General features: G+C 36.7%; 2 protein-coding genes, 1 long non-coding RNA gene and 1 other non-coding gene across 9 annotated transcripts; 3 read left to right on the top strand and 1 right to left on the bottom strand.

Annotated features, from left to right (window-relative positions):
* Window positions 1–2,704: 2,704 nt before the first annotated feature.
* On the top strand, window positions 2,705–6,455 carry RpL3 (ribosomal protein L3). The gene is made up of 8 exons (XM_011143262.3): window positions 2,705–2,759; window positions 3,508–3,700; window positions 4,162–4,330; window positions 4,646–4,781; window positions 4,866–5,052; window positions 5,371–5,573; window positions 5,825–5,980; window positions 6,175–6,455. The coding sequence occupies exons 1-8, from the start codon at window positions 2,757–2,759 to the stop codon at window positions 6,373–6,375; spliced, it is 1,248 nt and encodes a 415-aa protein (XP_011141564.1). The 5' UTR covers window positions 2,705–2,756; the 3' UTR covers window positions 6,376–6,455.
* Window positions 3,360–3,438, top strand: LOC112589662 (small nucleolar RNA U43). The gene has a single exon (XR_003113690.1). It is a non-coding gene; the product is annotated as a small nucleolar RNA U43 (small nucleolar RNA).
* Window positions 6,456–6,650: 195 nt separating the features above from the next.
* On the bottom strand, window positions 6,651–8,509 carry LOC105184447 (uncharacterized). Of its 2 annotated transcripts, none has more exons than XR_003113689.1 (3): window positions 8,019–8,509; window positions 7,607–7,725; window positions 6,651–7,415 (listed from the first exon to the last, which is right to left on the bottom strand). It is a non-coding gene; the product is annotated as an uncharacterized LOC105184447 (long non-coding RNA). The 2 variants fall into 2 exon arrangements; XR_002162815.2 differs by having other exon boundaries at window positions 8,071–8,509.
* A 2,260-nt stretch (window positions 8,510–10,769) lies between these two features.
* Window positions 10,770–22,271, top strand: nudE (Nuclear distribution protein nudE). Of its 5 annotated transcripts, none has more exons than XM_025303773.1 (8): window positions 10,770–11,367; window positions 11,736–11,943; window positions 12,169–12,459; window positions 15,171–15,307; window positions 15,381–15,560; window positions 15,935–16,056; window positions 18,682–18,752; window positions 21,468–22,271. In XM_025303773.1, the coding sequence occupies exons 2-8, from the start codon at window positions 11,858–11,860 to the stop codon at window positions 21,523–21,525; spliced, it is 945 nt and encodes a 314-aa protein (XP_025159558.1). In that variant the 5' UTR covers window positions 10,770–11,367; window positions 11,736–11,857; the 3' UTR covers window positions 21,526–22,271. The 5 variants fall into 5 exon arrangements, with proteins under 5 accessions (XP_025159558.1, XP_011141560.1, XP_011141559.1 ...); XM_011143258.3 differs by lacking the exon at window positions 21,468–22,271 and adding an exon at window positions 18,061–18,271; XM_011143257.3 differs by lacking the exons at window positions 10,770–11,367; window positions 21,468–22,271 and adding exons at window positions 11,384–11,556; window positions 18,061–18,271.
* Window positions 22,272–23,633: the final 1,362 nt, after the last annotated feature.

Genomic DNA, 23,633 nt, shown 5'->3' with positions numbered 1-23,633 from the left:
TAATAAACTATTGCGATTACTTTTTCATATACGTTAATTTGCTTGAATGTATATTCAATATTATAAACTGTACTATATAGATGAATTATGAATAAAATTATAACAGATAAAGCGTGACAGATAATTCAATCTTAATGATAATTTATTATAATCAATATTATTCAATTATAATTTAATGTTTAAATTACTGAGAAATATCTAACGATAATGCAAACATTGCAGATTTCAGTAATGTATTTACGTTACAATAATTATGATGTCGTTGTGTCTCTCACGGAAGATACATAGAAAATATTATAAAAAAAATTATGGACATTATGTACAAAGTTAACATTAAAGTTTAATTTATTATATCAGCATCTGTTGTAAGGATAAGGGAAAGTACAAAAAACTCCTTATTCCAACAGATTCTAACAGATATGAAATAATGCAAAATATTTTTCAATAAATAGATGTATAAAACTTCTTTTTAACATCTTTTCAACATATCTTTTCCCATGATTTTATCGCGTTAACTTTATAATTGTTTATTGGTTGTTAAGGCAAAATGTTCGCGCCATTTTAAAGATCTGCTCAAATCAATCGATTGATTACAAATGTTATTTTATGAATCTATTTTTCCATTGCATTTTATCTTGCAGAAATTTTGAATGTGCATTTTCTCTCATTAGACACCATCAATCAAAATATCCGTGACTAGTACAGTCAAGAGCTTTAAAACGTTAAAAAGATTCTAAAGATTTTCCGAAATCAGTTTCGGAAATTTTGATTTTAATTATAAGATTAGTAGGTTTTAAACTGACTCAGGTACATAATTGACTAGCTGATTAAGTTTAAACGTTTACAATCATGTACTATTTCTGTTTATTAACTTCATTTTAACTATTATAATTTTGTAATATTAGAAAAATGGATAGATCTTTTATTATATATACTTAATGACCGCATTCAAAGCAGAAAAGCTGCTTACTAAAAACCATCACACACACGTTTCATAACAATAAAGTTTCGATCAAGTACATTGCTTGATTCGGCCATCCATAACCGTAATCATTTGAAATGAGCAATGCGATTGATTGAAATTGTTAAGCCCCTTACACAATCCCAGGCAACAGGCAATAAGAATAAAAATAGTCCAATCACAATAGATTATTCTTGTAATAGTCGATTGTGATTGGTCTATTTTTATTCTTATTGCCTGTTGCTTGGCATTGTGCAAGGGGCCTTACGCCTTACCAAAAGGTGTGTGATGGCTTTAAGCGCTTAGTGGTTCTCGCTTCTGATTGGTTTGTTCTCCTAGATCCATTAAAGATTTAAAAAATACTCCAATCATAAATAATAATAATCATTAAGCGCTTAATACACAGCTTTTTCTAAACGCGGTCATTATCTATATAATTGATTGAATTATCAATTACGAAACATATCTAAGTTAGTTTAAGGCCTTAAGGCCTACCAACCGTATAACTAAAACCAAATTTTCCGAAACCGATTTCGAAACAGACCTATAGTATTTATTTAATGCTAAATTTAGTGAGATCCAATATACTAGAAACGCTTCATTCTGTGGTCTGTTCTTTTTAGCTGCACTACTGAAGTGGTGCAATAAGTTAAAGTGAGAAAAAATATAGTTGTCTCATTTTAACTTATTGCACTAGTTCCGCAGTGCAGCTAAAAAGAACAGACCACTAATTGACCTATTTCTAGAGTATTATTGGATCTCACTAGACTAAAACTAGACCAGCTCGAAACAAGCACCGTATGCCGTTGGCTTTAATTAGATATACTGATTGTTTTTCAGAAAAAGACAAAGTTGTCTCATTCGCTAAGTATTATCTTATGATTATCTATAAATATTATGCAGCCAACTAGAAGACTATATGTCTTATTAGAAAACGACTATTATTATTTATACATTATCGAAATTACCGAAATTAAAATAAGTTAATAAAAAATTTTTAGTTGACACTTGTATTAGGCTAATTTTTCATTTGTCGTACGATAAGTATCATCGGCTATATCAATTAGCTGTTCGATAGAATATTTTAACGTCCTTATATATAATATTTTTTTAGAGTACTCTAGAAATCGTTTATCCGACAGCCAATCAAAACATTCAACAAATTCATTGCACGACAAATAAAATCTTAGGCCGCGTTCCGTTTCATGCATATGCGCGCATTTATATATAGTTCATGTTACGTATACTGTAGAAAATGCGCGCATAATGCGTGAAACGGAACGCAGTCATAGACTAATGAAAGATTCACACCTGGCAAGGTACATATGATATTCTTTATCCAATGAGAGAACATTTTTTCGATGGAAAATTAAATCCTCCATCGGAAAGCTGTTCTTTCATTGGATGTCGGACGTCGTATGTCGAATGCTTTGCTTAGTGTGGGAGTCGAAGCTGCGTTCCGAAATTCACTACTATTGAAAATAACATAGTTTGTGTCACGTATATTATAAATTTTCAGTGCTGCCAATAGATCTCGAAATGCAGCCATTACACACGTCGTACGATAAATTTGTCGGACATTCCGATTGGCTGAATTTCTAAGCACCCTAGAAATTCTTTATTTAACAGCCAATCGAAATGTCCGACAAACTTACTGTACGATGCATGTAATATTAGCCTTAAACGATCAACATAAACTAGGTCTAGAAATCTTAAATCTCGATAGTTCATGCCAAGTGGGTATATAAGGAAGGCCTCTCAGCATCGTGCCCTCCATTTTCTTCGAAACAGCGTAATGGTGAGTGATCTTATGGTTCTTGTTTTGTAATCCGTTAATATCTACGGCATTTCTTGGCATCGCATTTTGTCTCGGTATAATTAAGATCTTTGATATTTCTTTTTATATATTTAAACTAATATTATCCGTTGAAGCCTTAATCAGTGCCGATATTTTATTTACGAATAAGGAGACGATTTTACATTAATTCACGTGGTAACTAATGGCCGCTCATACTTTACGATTTTACAATAAACATATAAACATGATGATTTAGATTGATAAAAATTTATAATTTTCAACTGAATAACCGTGAAGATATTCTAGGGCGGTCAATATCGATATTTTATTTGTGAGTAAAGAAATGATTTTACATTCATTCACGTGGTGACTCCAATGGCCGCTCATACTTTACGATTTTACAATAAACATATGAACATGATTTAGATTGATAAAAGTTTATAGTTTTCGACTGAATAACCGCGAAGATATTCTAAGGCGGTCAGTACCGATATTTTATTTGTGAATAAGGAAACGATTTTACATCATTCGTTCACGTGGTGACTAATGGCCGTTCGTTCGTACGCCATTTTACGATTCTGCGTTAAATATATTACGAACATGATGATTTAGATCAATAAAAGTTTATGGTTATAAACTGAATAACCGTGAAGATATTATTCTAGGGCGGTCTGATTTTTTTTTGTTGAAAGAAACTATCGAGATACACTTTTGCCACGTGGCTAATATTCCTTTTGTTACGGTACAGTCGCACAGGAAATTTAGCGCCCCTCGACATGGGTCGATGGGATTCTACCCGAAAAAGAGATCCCAAAGACACCGGGGAAAAGTAAAGGCTTTCCCCAAAGACGATCCTAGCAAACCAGTGCACTTAACTGCTTTTATTGGTTATAAAGCTGGTATGACGCACATCGTGAGGGAAGCTGATCGTCAAGGGTCAAGTGAGTAATTATATTATTGATTGTTTGATAAAAAAAACATCAGTAAATGATATAGCGACTCGAACGAGATATTTTGTGAGATTTAATTAGAATTTTCTTCAAAATTTTCTATTACAATTCATTAATGATGCATGAACTTGCGAAGTGTATATCCAGGGGTTGATCAATGCATTAGTGTGTTGATCCTCCTGGATTGCAGTAAGAAAGCTGCCCTCAATGCAGTATGTTCTCAACTGCCACATCGAAAAGCAACATCGTGCTCTGTGTTACACAGATTGCATGAAAGCAAGGTATATTCCATAAACTCGTTGTAGTCCATTGGGCAGTGACCACTGAGACAAGCCATACCTAGTACAATTCCCCCCAATTGTGCATCATTAAGATTCAGTGCATTACTCACTGTTTCATCATTCAAGTTTCGTACAAGCTGCTTTCATAATTATTGCTTATTTGCATTTTAGAGATAAATAAAAAGGAAATTGTGGAGGCAGTTACTATCCTTGAAACACCACCAATGATTGTGGTTGGCATCGTTGGATACATTGAAACTCCACATGGACTTAGAGCGCTTTCTACTGTCTGGGCGGAACATTTGTCAGAGGATTGCCGCAGACGTTTCTACAAGAACTGGTTAGTTGAGAAATAGTTATATGAATTTACAATGTAAATTTATAAAATAGAATGGATCGATACACACATTACAGGTTTATTTTTACATTAGAATTATGCTATTCTTATACACCTGATACTAAAATCAATATTACTTTAGCTCTCCGCTTGCACGATGAGAGTTTTCATTTGGATGTGGCCATTAAAGCCTTGAGTTTTAATATGGCTGGTCCAAGAAGTGTTCAGTCTTCGCTCATTACGATGAGACTGGCACGTTACAGGGTGCAATAAAGGGGATAGGATATATAGATGGACACTGCGATTGATTTTCTTTAGGTACAAGAGCAAAAAGAAGGCGTTCACCAAAGCATCGAAGAAATGGCAGGACGACATCGGTCGCAAGTCCATCGAAGCGGATCTGAAGAAGATCAAAAAGTACTGCAGCGTTGTTCGCATTATCACTCATACTCAGGTAATTGGACGGTACACTTAGTTATATTAATAGATATCTTCAAGTGGTAAAACAGTTTAATTGTATCCACGTGTTATTCATCAGATGAAGCTGCTGAGACAACGTCAGAAGAAAGCCCACATCATGGAAGTCCAGCTGAACGGCGGCACCATCGAGGACAAGGTGCAGTGGGCTCGTGAACACTTGGAAAAGCCTGTGCCTGTTAGCAGCGTGTTCGCTCGCGACGAGATGATCGACGTGATCGGAGTCACCAAGGGTAAAGGCTACAAAGGTACGTTTTCCCATTCTACATATGTTGGTGTGTGCTGCTCGAGACCCCCCTTTGTCATGGTACTGCGCTTGCGACCACTCTTTTACCCCCTCTCCCTACAGAGAAGCATGCTTCTAGGAAACTATACTTAGGACTGTATGATGAAACTAGCATGACGTGCAATTATCTGATTATCTTGAAGATAGTATCATGCTGCCTTCCTACTGAAGTCCTTAACCAGAGAAGACTAACGTGTTGAGATGAAGTTTAATCTGCTTTCCGTTCACCAGCATGCGCAATTGTTCGTTTCAAAAAATTGATATTCTTCCGCTCTTGCAGGTGTGACTTCCAGGTGGCACACGAAGAAATTGCCTCGCAAAACACACAAGGGTCTGCGTAAGGTAGCTTGTATCGGTGCGTGGCATCCGAGCCGTGTGTCGTTCACTGTCGCGCGTGCTGGTCAGAAAGGGTATCACCACCGTACTGAGATGAACAAGAAGATCTACAGGATCGGCCAAGGCATCCACACCAAGGACGGCAAGGTTGGTTGTCGCTGTAAATTCGAGTGACTCTTGCTCGTGCCTCTTTCCCCAATTCAATCTTTCCGAATGCGCATGAAGGTTGATTTGAAATCTCGACAAAGAGGCAGATCAAACTGACTTGTCCATAGTACCTAAAAAAGTGTAACTCCGGCTTTTTAGGCCTCTAAAGCAAGTTACAAAGTCAAATATCGCGAAGTCTTCTAAGTTACGTTCGTCATCGTTGTTATTCTTCATGTTATGATCTCTTCTAGATCGTGAAGAACAACGCCTCAACAGAGTACGATCTCACCGAGAAGACCATCACGCCCATGGGCGGTTTTCCGCACTATGGTGAAGTGAACAATGACTTCATCATGATCAAAGGATGCTGCATGGGTCCAAAGAAACGCGTGATTACGCTGAGAAAGGTAAGGACAGACGCACAATACATAAGAACTCGACTCTCTCCATACGTCGCTGTGTTTCTGTGATGAGATTACAACAGAGCCAAATAATATATTGATTACGATGATAATAATTATGATAGGCCTGATTTTATATATTCTATGTTGTAATGTTCACGAGCAACCAACGTTACATAACTTGAAAACGTCTTATACAGTCCTTGCTGGTGCACACCAAGAGGTCCGCCTTGGAGAAGATCAACCTGAAGTTCATCGACACCAGCTCCAAGTTCGGACACGGTCGCTTCCAGACCGCCGCGGACAAGGCCTCCTTCATGGGACAGCTCAAGAAGGATCGCATCCGCGAGGAACAAGCGCAAGCCTCCAGCTCCGCGCCGAGCGCTGCCGCGACTCAATAGGATCGTTCTATTCTGTATTCTGCACGATCTCTGAGAGAACAATAAATTTGAAAAGTTAACTTTTTCAAATATTTATTATACGTATTCGTGATTATAATTCGTGTCAAATATTTAATCTCACGTGCGAGTGACGACAACGGTATATCGTTGAGAAGCTTCTAGGTTAAATTACTGCACTATTGTACATAAATCTGTATATATATACATAAAGTTTGAGAGATGTGTAAATTCTCCAAAAATGTAAATAATTTAAAGGTAAAAAGTTCTGAGTCGTATTATTTATAAACCAACTCTCTGGTTTATTGGATGATTTATTGAATTCCATTTTTCCATCGAAGATAACAAGTTGTGATATAAGTAATTACGTTTCTTTCATTATATACAGAAAGTGGTTGAAAAAAGCGAATTTTGATCCACGCAATATATAAAGCATATTGTGAATAATTATTTGTTGCACCAGATAGAGATGAAAGAGAAGCATGAAAGAAATATGCAAGCAGCGGTTGTTCGTTGCGTTCATCCTAAACTGATCGTTGCCAAGAGACAATCGCACGGTCAGCCATTTTCTACGCAGTTAGCTGAAGCCTTCATATTGAAAATTTCTACGGATCACGTCGAAGTAAAAAGATATATCCATAAAGTAACGCATTCGATTGAACACATTTCCAAGCTGCTCGGGAAACTTTTCTCTTGTTCTGACAATCAGGCCAACGTGACAAAATCACGAGAAAAAGTGGTTAAAAAGGACAATGTGTGTGTGTCTGTGTGTATGTGTATATATATATATATCATCAGTTTCACGGTTATTGATTGTTGGAACGGAAGGAAAGTTTCTGGAGCAGTTTAGAAGTATGTGCAATCGATTGCGAGCGTCATTTCGCGAATGTCTTTTTATCTTGACGTAGTCCATAGGAATTTTTAACGTGAATTTCTTCGCTTCTGATGTCATCATCCAAGATGGCCGCGATGAGGAAACGAAAACCTTAAACCCATATCAGACTAGCCGTACTGCTTTCGTATTTTTCCAAATTGTTTTCAGCCTGTAAGAGAATAATAGTTACGATTACTGTTTTTCTACATTTTTTTACATTCTTTCTCTTCTAATTCTTTGGTCTTACGATTTTTAATAGAAAATCAAACTTATTTCTCTCGACATTCTGCACAAAAAAAGGACATCCATTTCTTTTTTAATTATATAATGATGAAATCTATGGCTTGAACCATTAATTACCTTAATTATTAATTTAACTAGGGTATTCTTTAAATCCTCCATCTAGAAGGAAAGTTACGACATTGTCAACATAATTTTTTACCGACCCTCCTGCTCCTCTTTCTTGTTCTGCCATTAATCTAACAATATTTAAAATATCTCCATCATTTGAAGATAAATTTTGGCAATACCCAATCAGCAGACAATATCTTTTTAACATTTTTCAAATATTTATTTTATATTTTTTTTACATTTCTTCCATTCATTGTACAAAAAGATTTAACGTTTATTTTACATTAATTCTTTATTTAAAATAATGATTGAGAACAAATATTTAACATTTAAATATGTTTTTTTAATATTTTTAAAAACATCTTTTTAATATTTTTTTTCTGATTGTAGTTTTCAATAAAATGTTCAATATTTTGCGTACCAATTACAATTGTGATTGACTTTTCCATTATTTTAATATCGCTTTTACATACCCTCTTTTTTTAAATAAGTTAGATTGCTCTTCTTCATGATCGTCGCTGATGTTACATTGCCACATTGTCTGTAATACTGCGTGATATTGCAAATGCATTCCAATGTTCATTGTTGCAACAATTTACTGATAATTTCGGAGCGACGGAAATACGCTGATTTCATCAGCAGCTCTGTCAGAATATTTTCAGTGAATTTCAAAAAATAACCGTTGTAGACCGGGCCTTAGTGCAGCGTGTAACGCACATACACCAATAGCAGAGCTGGCCACGATCTGCACATTTCGGGCGAAATTCAGTAGGTGACGCCTACCGTCCCCCTCGCACCGCTCCGCGCCGGGGCCGCTTAGCGGCCGGGGTGACGATCGCGGTACACTCAGGCCCGTCGCTATATAAGAAATCAGCTGAGGCGTCACATTATCATTAAAATTGTTTCCTCGTTTAATAATTAAAATCCTCGTTAAAATATATATGCTTACATGTTTAATACATACATATATATATATATATATATATATATACACGCATACATACATACATATATAACGCATAAATATATATATTTTAACGTGATTATTAAACACGAGGAAACAATTTTAATGATAATATGACGCCTCAGCTGATTTCTTATACAGCGACGGGCCTGAATGTACCGCGATCGTCACCCAGGCCGCTAAGCGCGGAGCGGTGCGAGGGGGACGGTAGGCGTCACTTACTGAATTTCGCCCGAAATGTGCAGATCGTGTCCAGCTCTGCCATATAGCAACGGTTCTCAACGTGGGGTACGCGGTAAAATTTTGGGGGTACACTTGTGCCTTGGCGGTACAATATTTGTTGACCTTTGGAGATTTTAGTCAAGTTAACAAAAGTTAGGGCACTATTTAGGGTAACAGCATATTTTTGAGGCCAAATAGAGTTAAAAGAGTCTAATATAGCTTCCACTTCCGACAAATAGTTACCGAGATATCGCTAAATATTGAGGTTAGCAAGAATCTCGAAAAATATTAAGCAAATAAAAAATGTTTCAAACAAAAATCGTTCAAATTAATTGGTAGAGAAAGATGATGTGATAAAAAATGGAGGTTTCGATTCAAAAAAATTCAAAGTATTCTTTCCGTAACTTTGATGACGTTCAAGGTCATACTGGTATTCCTGCATGATGCGTCACTTAGAACTCTAAAACTTGTGTATTTAACAATTTTTTTCTATCTTGCATATTTTCAAAGTTATCCAGGTGGCCTGTTTTAGATGCCTCACCTTATATATAATTATATATTTAATTTTATCTTTAATTATACAGAGTGCCTGGGATCTTTTGAAGAAGAAAATTTGTGAAGATTAATCAAATCAAACTGAGAAGAAAAGTCATGTACCATTTTGCAAAAACCGCAATAGTTACTAAGTTATTAATGATTGAAAATGACCACATTTATATAAAGGTTCTTTTAATTGATAACTTAAAAATCTGCATAGTTGTTTGCAAAACAGAAAAGGACTTTTTTGTTCAGAATGACCTAATCTACATTATATGGATTGTATATTGTGTATATTATATTTATATGGCTATTGTATCTAGCGATTGATTTTGAGAAGATTAGCAAAGACTTCTACACAAAGTTTGGCACAAATAAATTACTTAAATTGCAAACCTTGCGTAGGGGTCTTTGCTATTCTTTTCAGAATCTGTTATTTTAATATATCATAGACTCATTAATTTAATAAGGTGAAAGATTTAATTGCCAAACCTTGTGTAGGAGTCTTTACTAATCATTTCAGAATCTATAATTTTTATATATGGTAAATTCATCAATTTAGAAAGTGAAAAAAGTACCAAAACTTATGTATATAAAAACAAATGTATTGATAATTTGCTTTGATGGTTCTGAATACCATTCAAAAAATTTAAATTGGCAGTCATTGTTTATTACAAACAGTGAATACAAATTACGTTCATTTTGTTGAACTTCATTTTTGATAACTTTTTAACAAACGAGCACTGCTTGAAACCTTTTGCACATTACTCAAGGTGATGATCTTGACAACATATGTCAAAATCAAAGTCATTGAAGATGCATCCTCTATACTGCATAATTACCTATTGTATTGTAGTATTATTATACCACCACAACTATAGTATTTTAATCTATCTACACAAAAGGTGCACCAGTTAGAGCAGGTTGTTCCAATTCCTTGGTAAGTTAACTGACAATTAAATCATATGTCTGTCTTTGTCCAAGTTGAAGGAAAGACAAAGACAAATATATAATTTAACTACCAGTTAACTTACCAAGTTGGAACAACCGACCCTTACATACACATTTCCAGGGGATACGTGAAACGCAAAAGGTTGAGAACCACCGCCATGTAGGGAGCTGTAGTTTGCATTCCCGCTGCACGAGGCCGCCAGAGTCGAATCTTGATTCGACTCTCTTGGCTCCTGTAAACCCTCAAACCGCCAACTTTTAGCTGCAAATGCAGCGTTTATTCCATGTATGCATTTCAACATGAAGGACAGACCCGTTCTCCTCTGAGAGAATACAACTCAACGGCAGGTAGACGGATCCTTCATCTTCCAACAGCACGACCGAATAGCGGCTCCAATCTTGCGCTCGTATCCACCTCAAGATGATAGATATCTCCTCGATCGAACCTGTTGAATCACGTCACTGACGGACAGACGTTTTTAACGAAACTAACTTGAATGCTTCGACGTTCCTCAACAGCCCGCTCATATTTTCACTCCCGACGTCACGTTCCTCCTCCCGCGAGAACAACACTCGCCGGAAAGTCCGCGGCCGACTGCGTGAGTGAAACAAAAGCCGCTCTGCTGCGCGTCGTAAGTCGCAAGTCGCAATTTCGCGCGACGGGCCGCGCAGATTTTCGGAAACGCTCAACGACGCGACGCTTATCGCCGCGTCGCCGTCAAGTCGTCTCGTGCGCACGTCTCGTCCGTGCGCCTTCCAGCTGCTGCTCTCGCGAGGTGCTCGCAGTCGTGGTATGTCGTCGTGTAGCCTCGCTCCCTCTTCCGAACTCGCCGCCTTCAGCCACCATTTTGCACGATCGACACAGCCGTGAAAATCCGCGAGTGGCCGCCGATTCGCATGATCGGCTGTGATTCCTGGCAGCGACGACAAAATCCTGCCCGCCGCGAGTGCTCTGTCGGGGACTCTGCGATCCTGCTCATCTCGCGGAAGCCTACCTGCATCTACACCCACCGCCGCCAGCCACGGCGATTTGTTGCGCACTTGCCGCACTCGCCTCCTCGTCGCCTCGCCAGCCAGTGTGACTCATAATAAGACGGTAATGACATTTGCATTACGCGCGCGCGACAGAGAGAGAGACTACGTTCGCCTCGGCAGCAAGCGACGCTCGCCTCAAGGTCGACATCTGTCCGGGTCGTGTCGGAAGCACGTTCACGGCAAGCGCGCTTCGTACCTGCGACGACGAGATTCCCTTCTGTCCGCTTGCGACGCTCTCATTACGGATGAGGTATACAGTGAGATATGAATGTCCCTCACGTGCTCGAGAGTAACGTTCTATGCCGCGAGATACGTCATAGTGTTGGAAATACCTCGGATCACCCACGACGAAGCGTCTGTGCCTTTTTGTGTACGCCCCGACTTGTACCTTGCTACCTCGCCAGACTCCGTCACGTTTGTCTTTTGCAGGACTGCAGTGCGCAACACGTGAGAGACGGGGATTGGGACTTTTTTTTCGTAACTCACCCCTTTGGAAGGAAGATCGAAAATTAGCAAGATTGCATATATTTCTGTAACAGTCCACGAGTGCAATGATGGACGTAGATCCGCCGGAATTTCTGTCGAAGGATGACGAGATTCAGTATTGGATGGATCTGGCTCACCAGTTGCATCAGAGGTTAGTCGTGTGTCAAACTGCGCTTGTGTGAAACACAAGCAGTATCTAAGGTTTGTTCTCCTTCGAATGGCTTCCTGTGGTAAGTTGGAGTGAGACATGCTTTCTTTCACTGTCTGACAACTCGCCACACCAATGTGCACCAGTTGAAGAAGTTGCTCGAAGAAGAACAGACTGTTATATATTGAGGACAAGAAAACTGTAATCTCCCTCGTGCTGTTGCTGTAGGAAAGATGATGTGGAGCACGAGCTAGAAGAGTTCCAGGAAAATTCACAGATGTTGGAGAAAGAACTGGAGACTTCGTTGGAGCAAGCGGAAAAGACAAACAGAGAACTGAGACAGAGAAACACGAGACTAGCTACAGAGATTGAGCAGTTGAGGACACGATTGGATCAGCAGTCTACAGATTGCGCTATGTTTCAAGGGAAGGCGCAAGATCTACAGTTACAACACGAACATTTACTAAAGTACATTAGAGAACTTGAACAAAAAAATGACGACTTGGAAAGAGCACACAGGTATTTAATATCTCTGATTTTCAAATTGATAATTGTTGGCAATCAATAGTTAAGGAATGGATATCTAAGTGGGTGTTAAATTCCAAAAATATTGATAATGCAGACGATCATCAAAGCCATCTCAGATAAGCACTAATACAATCATGCTACTCTTTCTGTATCGTACACATATATATCCTACATAAATACATGCTGTTCTATTTTACCATATTTTAATGGAGAACATAACCGTGCACACACAAAAATCTTGCCGCAAACATCTCGTATATTTCTAAACTTGTAAATTCAGTTGTAAATGTACAGTAATGTTCTTCAAAATTTTATTTAGTGGAACTAACAGGCGTTTGATACATACAAACTACAGAACTTTATATTAGGCAAATACCTTAATTAACAGCTCAATATGTCAATTTCAAAACTTTTTTTATTTTTGTTACATATTGAACAATGTTGCTTCTCTATTGTTTTCTGCTTTCACTGTGTAAAAGCTTCTGTATAATCAGTACGATGCAAACTTAGCAAAAAAAAGTGCTTTGTTGGTAAAGCTTTCATTATGGCACTTTTTTAATGCAATAAATAATATAAGCGGTGATACACGTACACATATGTTTTATTTTATTGTGTATACAGAATGCCCGGAATCTTTTGGAAATGAAAAATTGTGAAGATCAATCAGATCAAATTGAGAAGAAAAGTTATGTACCATTTTTGTAAAATCACAATAATTATTAATGATTGGAAATGACCAAGAAACTCTTTTAATCGATAACTTGAAAATTTACGTAAAATTGCTTATTTGCAAAATGGTAAAGGACTTTTGTTCAGAATGACCTAACAATTATATGACAGCTATTATGTCTAACGATAGATATGAGTATATTGAACTTTGAACCTTGAATCTGTTGCTAGGCTCAATAAGCATCATATAATTGTAAATTAGGTCATTCTGAAGAAAAAAGTTTTTTTGTAAATAAGTACGTAAATTTTCAAGTTATCAATTAAAAGATGTGATAATTTTCAACCATTAATATCTTAATTAGTATTGTAACTTTTGCAAAATGGTACGTGACTTTTCTTCTCAATTTGATCTGATTAGTCTTCACAATTTTTCCTTTCCAAAAAATCCGGACACCCTGTATATATAAATATAAGATGGCCTCTGTAAATTTTTATAGCTTAATATCCCGAGGATTATGCAATCAATTTTAACCGTTTTAGTTTTATACTTTGCAGGTCCTAAAGGTCTTTAAATTTATGTTAAGTCTGGTCTCCATTTGTCCTCTCTTGGGAGTAAAACAGGAGAAACTTCAAAATTTCAAACGAGTATCTATATAAGATTAATTTTGTCTATAATCTACGTTAGAAAACAAATTTTTTGTGGAGCATTTTTCTCTTCAGATCATTTTGAAAATTGCAAACATTTAACATTTGAGCTGGCGAATAATTTGATTACAAGTCAGATTTATTCGAAGATAAAAGTAAAACGCAAGATAACGTATAATTCAATTTATTAAATGCTCATATGTTACTTTGTTTTTACATGTCCATTTATTTTCACATTTTTCATTTAATAATATAAGTTTTATTGTTATATAATACAGTAGAACTTTGTCTTGTTCACATCTCTCTTGTACAACGCATCTTTCACCAGCATTGTACATCAGGATGCAATTCATTTTTTAATTTATTGAGAATTACCCTAATAATTAGTTGCAATATGCTTTTTTATAGACAATTCCTTAAAAACAATACAATTCAATCACAAAACCAGCAATGATTCAACAATAAATGTTCAATGACTGTCGACACTAGTGGAAAGATATAAATCATATCCAATATGGATCTTCCAATAGTCAGTAATAAAAAATATAATGTAACCATTTACTTGCCCAGTGTTTGTAAATATAGCTTCGTCAAGGAAGCGAATTTTAGACAAAAATTAATTATTTCCTGTGGCAACATACATCCATTGATAAAATATTACATGATGCAATTATATATTTGATATTTCAAAAAACTCGTTAAATCGAAGAATGACTAAGAACTAATATCTAAAGTTTTGTTAGTTCACAGTATTATTGTCTTTTATTGAATTTACTTTTTGACAAATTTTCTCACGCGATTCACCATACTCGATTTCCTAAATTAAAAAAGGCGATTTTTTAATGTCAACGTCCGGAAGTCGTTAGTGATGCACATCGATCATTTTTTTTACCCTCATTCAAAATTAACAATATATATTCATGTCTTCATCAAAACAGGTTTCGAAAACGTTATTATCATAAACGCTAGCTGTAAACTAAATTTTGTATCAGACCTCATATTCATGAATTTATTTTTAAACACAACAAAATATGTTAAACGAATTAATAAGAACCTACGACGAGTGTTTGATCCAACAAATTCTTGAACAAGTCGAAAATTCAAATTCTTTGAAGAAGAAAAATTTCATACAAAAAGTAGTTTGTTTTTTAACGTGGAAATAATTGATTTCATATGGATACTCGTTTGAAGTTTTTAAGGCCCTCTGTTTTTTCTGCGGAAGAGACGAATGTGGGGGTCAATATTAACGTAGATTTAAAGACCCTTGGGAGTTATAAAGCATGAAACTAAAACGATTTGATCGCATAGTTCCCGCAGGACTGTAAAGACTTATATTGGCTGCCATAATTTGCGTGCACATGCATTATGTATGTATGTATGTATTGCAGAATAAATAGAGTCACAGAAGAGGAAATAGAAGCTAAGTTTAATTTAGCTATAGAAAAAAATGCCTTGCTTGAGTCGGAACTCGACGAGAAGGAAGGCCTGAAAGTTATAGTGCAAAGACTAATGGACGAAGTCAGAGGTTGGTGAGACTCTTACTCGACGCACAACGTGTATCTCGTGAGTACGATAGCCATTACCTCGCAATGTTTCAGATCTAAAACAGGAGATACAAGTGCACGAGAGGCATCATGCGGATAATAACAAGCCTTCTGACAGAGTTCGCAGCATCGTCGACAGCAATAAGCTGCAGGCCGAATTGGAGTCGAATTCACCTGCTGGCCAAATAGCCCCGCAAACCATACCTCCGAGTAATACAACTTCGCCGCTGAAAAGTAAGATACTTTCCCTGAAGCGAAGCGCATTCTTTTATTTCGGATTCGAGAAAAACGGCCAACAAATTGCGGACGGGGTGAAAATTGTTCAAAGTGGTTGAAAGAAAGACCGCCACGCACACAGACGATTGGGTTGTTTAAGACCCAATTGGGATGCATCAAGACGAAAAGGAAGCGAGGAATTGCTTGCAATATTATCGTGAAATCATTTCGCTAACAGTTTCTTTTCACCTCGTCGCTTTGAGCAATTTTTCACGCAATATTAAAACTGAGTCTGACAATACAGTTATTGAATTTACATCATTTATCGAGTAATCTTATCCACTCACGAGTGATATTATTGATGCATCACACCGATTCTTCTTTTATCCTAGTTGGACACGGGATGGTAGGGGGTGTAATCGGAAACAACAATAACAATATGAGCCAACCATTGCCACCCTGCACCAGAATACTGGCAATGAACATGATCGGTGACCTAATGCGGAAAGTAGGGGTAAGCATAGCAGCGAAACCATTCTCTTCCGTTACACACCCGTAATCTTGTAAGCTTCAGGCATGGCTTGTGTGTCTCCCCCTATTTTCGTACACAGCGGAAAGTTACATAGCTGCTGATACATGTACGTGCGTCTGATAGCACCGAGCTATCAGACGCACTACGTGCATCGACGTAAATTCCCCTGTTCGAGTTGTTTCTCTGTACGACATCTTTGACTGTATTTGCGGCCAAACATCGCCCATGAACCTGTTCATTTAGGGGCACTATATTAAATAAGCTGAAGAATGTAACTCTACGCGTGTCGTACAATATACGACAACACTGCAAATATCTAGAATTACTTTATACAGGGTAGACCATTTTATTTAATATACGCGAATGTCTCGGAAGGGACAAGTTTTTAAAAAAAAAATGTTTCAGACAAAAGTTTGGTGGCTCCGAGGGAGAAAGATATTATTAATTTTATCGTAGATGGCGCCACTTTAGAGATTTCATTATGGCGGCCATTTTTTTTAATGGAAGTCGATTTTTTCAAAATAAAAATTGTAGCTGACAATGGAACGAGTACAACGTTTTTCGTTGTTGTTCTTATCCGTTATCTGAGTTGATTTTGTTTGATAGCATACGCACACACAGAAAGGGAGTAGAGGGCGGGATAAATATACATAAAAGATAACACCTCCGATTTTTTCATCTTGGAATATGTTATAAAGAATCAAAAAGTTCTGAGTAACTTTTCGTAATACAATTATATGTTTTCATCACTTATAGTATTCAATATATATGACTTTGAAGTTTTAAAAGGTAAATATGTATAAATGATTACTCATCAATTTTGTTGAAATTGAATATACAGGGTGTCCAATTTTAATCTATCACCCCTCGTAACTTTACAGGGAGCAGTCGTAGAGAAAAATGTTTCAGACAAAAGTTATATGATTTACATAAAACAACTATATCATTTTGTTTACAGATGGCGCCAGTTTCGAGATAATCACTAATTATTTTACTTGAATGAAAATCCCAATTTTTTGTTATATCATCTTTTTCTACCAATTAATTTTACAACTTTTGTCTGAAACATTTTTCTCTACGACCGCTTCCTGCAAAGTTACGAGGGGTAATAGATTAAAATTGGATACCCTGTATCCATTATAGGAGTGATAGAAATTATTTGCAAAAAAACCTAACTTAATTCTACCTATATTAAAAATGAAAATTTTACGAAAATTAGCAAAGACTCCTACAATTACTTTAGCTAACTTTGCAGAAGTCTTTTCCAATCTGTGTAAAATTTCCATTTTTAGCTATACAGTAGACTCATCAATTTAGTAAAGTGAAAGATTTGTGCTAGTGTAAATCGTAAATATTTAGGACAAGATTATTTCACATTTGTAGTGCGATAAATTTCTACAAATAATTGCATTCAACATACAATTTTATAACCTTAAAGTCATATATCTCGAGAACTATAAGTGACCCTCATATAATTGTATTAAGGAAAATTACTCAGAATTTCATTCTTTGTGAGATATTTCAAGATGAAAGAAATCGGAGAGGTATTACCCTTTATGCATTATTTTACGAAGGTGGTTTGGAGTCACAAAACTCATACCTACACTATATGGAGGTGAAAGCTTTCTACTTAAATGATAAACTTTGGAACGCTGTAATTCATTGAAGAATGATCCAATTTCAAGAAACAGAAAACCGTTGAACTCGTTCCACTCAGCAACTTTTATTTCGAGAAGAAAATCGACTTTTATTTATAAAGATGTCCTCCACCACGATGAAATCTCTAAAAATGGCGCCATCTGCAATTAAATTGACAATATCATTATCTTTCCCCCTCAAAGCCATGAGACTTTCGTTTGAAACGTTTTTTTGAAAAACTTGTCTTTTTCAGGACGTTCACGTGTATTGAATAAAATGGCCTACCCTGTACAAGCGATTTTTATTCTGACGTTGGTAGTTAGTATCATGCGGTTGATGTTTTGGTAGCTTGACAGATGGGTCTGCGTAGGCTGTAGAAGAATAAAATGCGCTTGTCCGAGCGGACAAAAATCGAATGCCACGCCGTCTAACGATTTACCGACGGTCCAGACACACACATCTGTTCAGTGTATAAGGCAGCAACCTAGGCCGACCACGTGCCGATCTTCGTCATGACCTCTCGCCGTTAAATTATTTTGCACAACCCCCTAGGAAGCAGGTCTTTATTTGGTTCTCTCAGTTCTCGCAGCGCACGCATCCGCTTTTAGTCACCTGCGCACTCATCACGCCGAAATTTTGTTCCATCCGCATATCTATCTATTGGCAACAATTGGACACAATCTTGCGCTTTGCTATCGAAGCATCAACCGAACGCTCTAACAGCCTCCAGCACAGCGTTCTGCTCGTCATTGGATCACTTCGCGCGCAATATAATTCTGCACCTTAAAAGGAGCAGGACCAACGCATGTTTCCTCGCACGTCTTTCAGTCCTCACATCTTCAGAAATTGCTGATGCTTCCAAATTCAAACATGCCCGTGACTACGAGGACCAAAAAGCGCGTTGGCTCTTTCCTTTCCAAGGTGCTGTAATAGACATATTTTTAATCACGACTGTTCTTCCTCTTGCAGGCGCTGGAAAATAAGCTGAACACATGTCGAAATGCTTTTCGAGAAGATCAAGCGGTCCGTGATCTCTACAGGTAATACAGCAATCATACTTTAAACGTGATGTTGTGTCCGTTCCATCATGCATTGTGTATGCTTACAAGCGCACACAATATAGACGATACATATATACACATATATATGTGCGCGTGCGTGTATGTATGTGCGTGTGCGCCAGAATTAAATGTCATGTATCTCTGTATCTTGCGGCGCGCAACTTTATTTTTCCCTTTTCTTCTTCTTTTTTTTTTTCTTTTTTTTTTCCCCTCTTCTTCAAGCAGTTACTCGCAATCAATTGTAAAAACGTGTTTCCTGGTGGAGAAATCCCGGACAAAACTGTACAAGATGGTGGATGATATATGAGATACTCGAGGTCTGTTCTCTCTTCTTCGAAGAACTTTTGAAGCAGCATTAGTGTGCGATAAGTTGGAATGAGAGAAAGGGTATCTGTTTCACTCCAACCTATCGCATTAGTTGAAAAGTCCTTCAAGAAGGAGCAGACCTTTAATTGTACTTATTGCTAGTGTAATACATGTCTCGGTTATGTTTCCATTAATGATGCTTGTCGCCATTACTGCCAGCAGAAACCTCATGTTTGTTTACATTTAAGGCTTTTCATTTTACACAATGTTATGTAACACTGATCTTCAGACACTCACAAACGTTCAGTGGAAGTAAATCGTTTCCTTACAATTGAGCTAACTTGTTAGAACAGAAGGCAACAGCGCTTTTGATTTATCTTAATAAAAGTTGCACATTGAAATTTATCAGTTACGTCGTACTTGTTCTTATTTGCTCAGTGATACCATCAGGAGTAATTGTCGTTTCATAGATATGTAGCTCGTGTATTTGTGTGCATTTTAGATCGTTTCCGAATTAGGTGTAGAATAATGATGGATTAGTTGCGTAAATCTGCACGGAAGACAGACAATGCGCCAATTTAGTTTCTTCATCTCCTTCAGTACTTTTTTTAACATTCCCTAAACATGCTCGAGTATGTCCCAAGACAAATATGCGATCTCTTGTTGGAAAAGAATTACTTTCTTGAGTCTTCTTGATGCAGGCACATTTTCTCGAGCACGTATTCTGCACTCGTACAAATTTAGACGTGAAGCAACTTTAAAAAATTTTTGCGTACATTTGTGCATGAGTAGCATGAGGTCTCTCGAATCCGGATTTGTGTTGCAAAAATAGTGTTCCACAATGACTAATCGTTATCAACGTTTTTTCATGCACATGACTCAAAACTGTTTCGCAAGTAATGGGTTGAGCCACTAATCACCGGCGTACTATGAGAACTACACACCTGAATTCCGCGCGTGTGTAACGATTCGCTCGGGTACAAGAGGCATTTTGCATTTGTGACGAAACAATATTGATAAGTTACATTTAAATTATCGATAAGCGCACGTGTGTAAATAATGTACAGAAGCAATCGAGCATCACGGCAATGTGCAATTGCATCGAAGAGCTGCTTCCAATTCAACGATAAGAGTACTATACGATGTTATGTGATATCTAGATAGCTTCCAAGTTATGTAGTTAAGAGTATAGATTGTAAAGGACGTTCGACCCGCTGCCGTATGTTAGTTGGAGCGAGAAATTATTCGTGGCTCAATCTATGAGGAGAAGAGAGAATGCAAAAGAGATCATTAGTATCATAACAAAGCGCAAAGCTCATATGCCATCTCGTAGATGTTCTTTGCATGAAGTGACTTTTCTCATCATCACACGTCCTCATACGCACAATCTGATGTACAAATAGACATGTACAGGGTGTCTCATTTTAAATGAGCCAGGCAAAAATCTGGAAAAATATGGAAAGATACCGAGAAACGTTTTAGACAAAAGTTGTGATGGTTATGAACATAAAACAATTGTATCATTTTGTTTCCAGATAGCGGCGCCACTTTCGAGATATTCACTGATTATTATTTTTCTTAAACGGAAACCCCGATGTTTTTTATTATGTCATCTTTTTCTACCAATTAATTTGGACAACTTTTGTTTGAAACATTTTTTTATTTGTCTATTGTTTTTTGAGACTTAATTCAACTCGGTAACCTTTTCAATATTTAGCTTACGGTCTCTCGTTATCTATTTGTCAGAAGAAAAAGTAATACCAGACTTCTTTTACTCTATTTGGTCTTTTTTTTAGCGCTGTTGTAACAATATATTCTTGAGACTAAACAGAATAAAAAAGTTTATTTTTTCTTTGGATAAATAGTTAGCGAGATAATAGCGTAAAATAAATATTAGTAAAAAAAGGTTACCAAGTTTTAAATATCTCAAAAAATATTAGGCAAATAAAAAATTGTTCAGATTAATTGGTAAACAAAGACATAAAAATTGGGGTTCCCGTTTAAGAAAAGTAATGATCAGTAAATATCTCAAAAGCGGTGCCATCTGTAAACAAAATGATATAATTTTGTTTTATATCCCCCTTGAAACCATACAACTTTTGTCTTAGTATCTTTGATATTTTTTAAAATTTTTGCCTGGCTTATTTAAAATGGGATACCCTGTAGTATCGCACATTGTCATCTCATACACATAACGATAATAAAGAAACGCCGTTCTCGAGAAGCTTACATGAACGATGCGTCTTTAACGAATTCACGTATGATTGGTGTTGCTGAATGTTCACTAATGTTAGAGATAAGTCGGGTTCGTCTTTCTGCCGGCCCATTGATCCTCTTGCAACCAACTGAATAAGCGATAACAAAGGATTATTGCGTCTGTTCAATTAGGGCTAGGCGACAAGTCAGAAGCCCAGCCTCAGGAAACAACAACCACATTCGATTATAAACGAGGAGGTAATGTAACGCAGCGATCGTATGTTCGCGCACATCACGTTGTATGATATCGATGTAACCATTAGTTGGATTAGTTCGTCCGATGGTGATTTCTCGATTTAAGTTAGTCCGATGGAATTTACACAGGACAAAGAAAGCGCCGATCATGCTAGGCATGTAATCTTCTTTCTTGGCTGTAATTTTTGGCAATATAATACCGTCATTTGCGTTCGCCTTTATCTTCCGTTGTAATGCGAATAAGAGAGCGTATTTTATTATATAGAAGTCTACATGTGTAAGCCCTCGCCGCTAGAAATTAATTACAAAGATTTAATTATACCGAGATCGGAACTGTGGTTACAATTTCTCAGTGAGTCAAGTTTTCGACTCGCCAAATCGGTTTTTCTCACGCCCCGTCAATGACACGTCTCTCTTCCTCCGACGTTCCACCGCGATCAAACACGAACATCGTTTCCCCGGCATTGTTTCTGAGATTTGAGCTCGGCGGAATTGTAAACCGCTCCCCGTTGAAATTGTACCACTCGCGGGACGAATGCCTATCTGCATTCACATTACTACGGATAAACCTGTATCATCGTCACGCAAAAATGTATAACCGTTAAGAGAAAAAAAAATTGACAATTAATTAATTTTCATGTAAATAACAGATAAAAAGTAACAAAGTACTCATTATTTATGTATACATATGTACATATATATATATATATACACACCGTATGTATGTATATGTATAAATACACACACACACACATACACGGTTATATATGTATATGCGCATATATATGTATATACAGGGTGTCTCATTTTAAATGAGCCAGGCAAAAATCCCGAAAAATATGAAAAATACCAAGAAATGTTTCAGACAAAAGTTGTATGGTTTCAAAGAGGTAAGGTAGGAAGAGAGAGATAAAACAACTATATTATTTTGTTTGCAAATGTCATTTTCGAAATATTCACTAATCATTACTTTTCTTAGATGGGAATCCAAATTTTTTATCACATCATCTTTTTCTAGCAATTAATTTGAACAACTTTTATCCGAAACATTTTTTTTTATTCGCCTAATATCTTTTAAGGAAAACTTGATAGCTTTCTCAATATTTAACTTACGATACTCGCTAACTATTTGTCGGAGGAAAAAGTGGTACTAGACTTTTTTATTCTATTTAGCCTTGAAAATATATTGTTACAGTAGCGCCCTGATTTTTGTTAACTTGATGATTTTGAAATTTCCAAAGGTCATCAAGTTAATGAAAGTCAAGGGACTATTGTAACATTATATTCTTCAGAACAAATAGAATAATAATGTCTTTAGTACTTTTTCTTTCAACAAACAGCGAGATATCATAAGCTAAATATTGAAAAAGTTATCAAGTTGAATATCTCAAAAGATATTAGGCAAATGAAAAAATGTCTCAGACAAAAGTTGTTGAAATTAATTAGTGGAAAAAGGTGGTATGGTAAAAAAATTTGAATTTTCATTGAAAAAAATAATGATCAGTGAATATCTCGAAAGTGGCGCCATCTGTAAACAAAATGATATAGTCGTTTCATGTCCCCTTTGAAATCATACAACTCTTGTCTGAAACGTTTCTTGGTATCTTTCACATTTTTCCCTGGCTTATTTAAAATGGGACACCCTGTACACGCATACATATATACATAAATGTATGTGTATATATATATGTGTGTGTGTGTGTGTACATATAGGCGTGAGCAAAGTAGATATTTTTCTCCTCTGCACTCTAACGCTGCATCGATTATATATCGCACCTTTTTATAGTTCCCCCTCCCCCCCCCTCATGCCGCTCTACGACAACTGTCTGGAAAGCGTTTGGGTAGAATTTTGTAAATATTCGCGTGCTGGTGATGAGTTGGAGGCGATAACTCGTTAGATCGCATGACAAGTTTGGTTCATACCTCGGTTTTTGTCGAATCAATCACGGCCTCAGTAGTGTTAAGTCGCCAACTAGGGAATAAGCAAGAACGCTCTGCGAAACGGAATAACGACTTTTGCTTGCAACTTCCTTGTAATTTGCCTTTAGTAATTTGCTCGATCATTTGTCGTGACATGCGGCTTTTGCTACGTTATTGCCTCGA

Source organism: Harpegnathos saltator, unplaced genomic scaffold (genome assembly GCF_003227715.2).
Source record: "Harpegnathos saltator strain DR-91 unplaced genomic scaffold, Hsal_v8.6 scaffold573, whole genome shotgun sequence".
NCBI classification, from domain to species: domain Eukaryota; kingdom Metazoa; phylum Arthropoda; class Insecta; order Hymenoptera; family Formicidae; genus Harpegnathos; species Harpegnathos saltator.
This window is presented reverse-complemented; position numbering and strand designations above follow the sequence as displayed.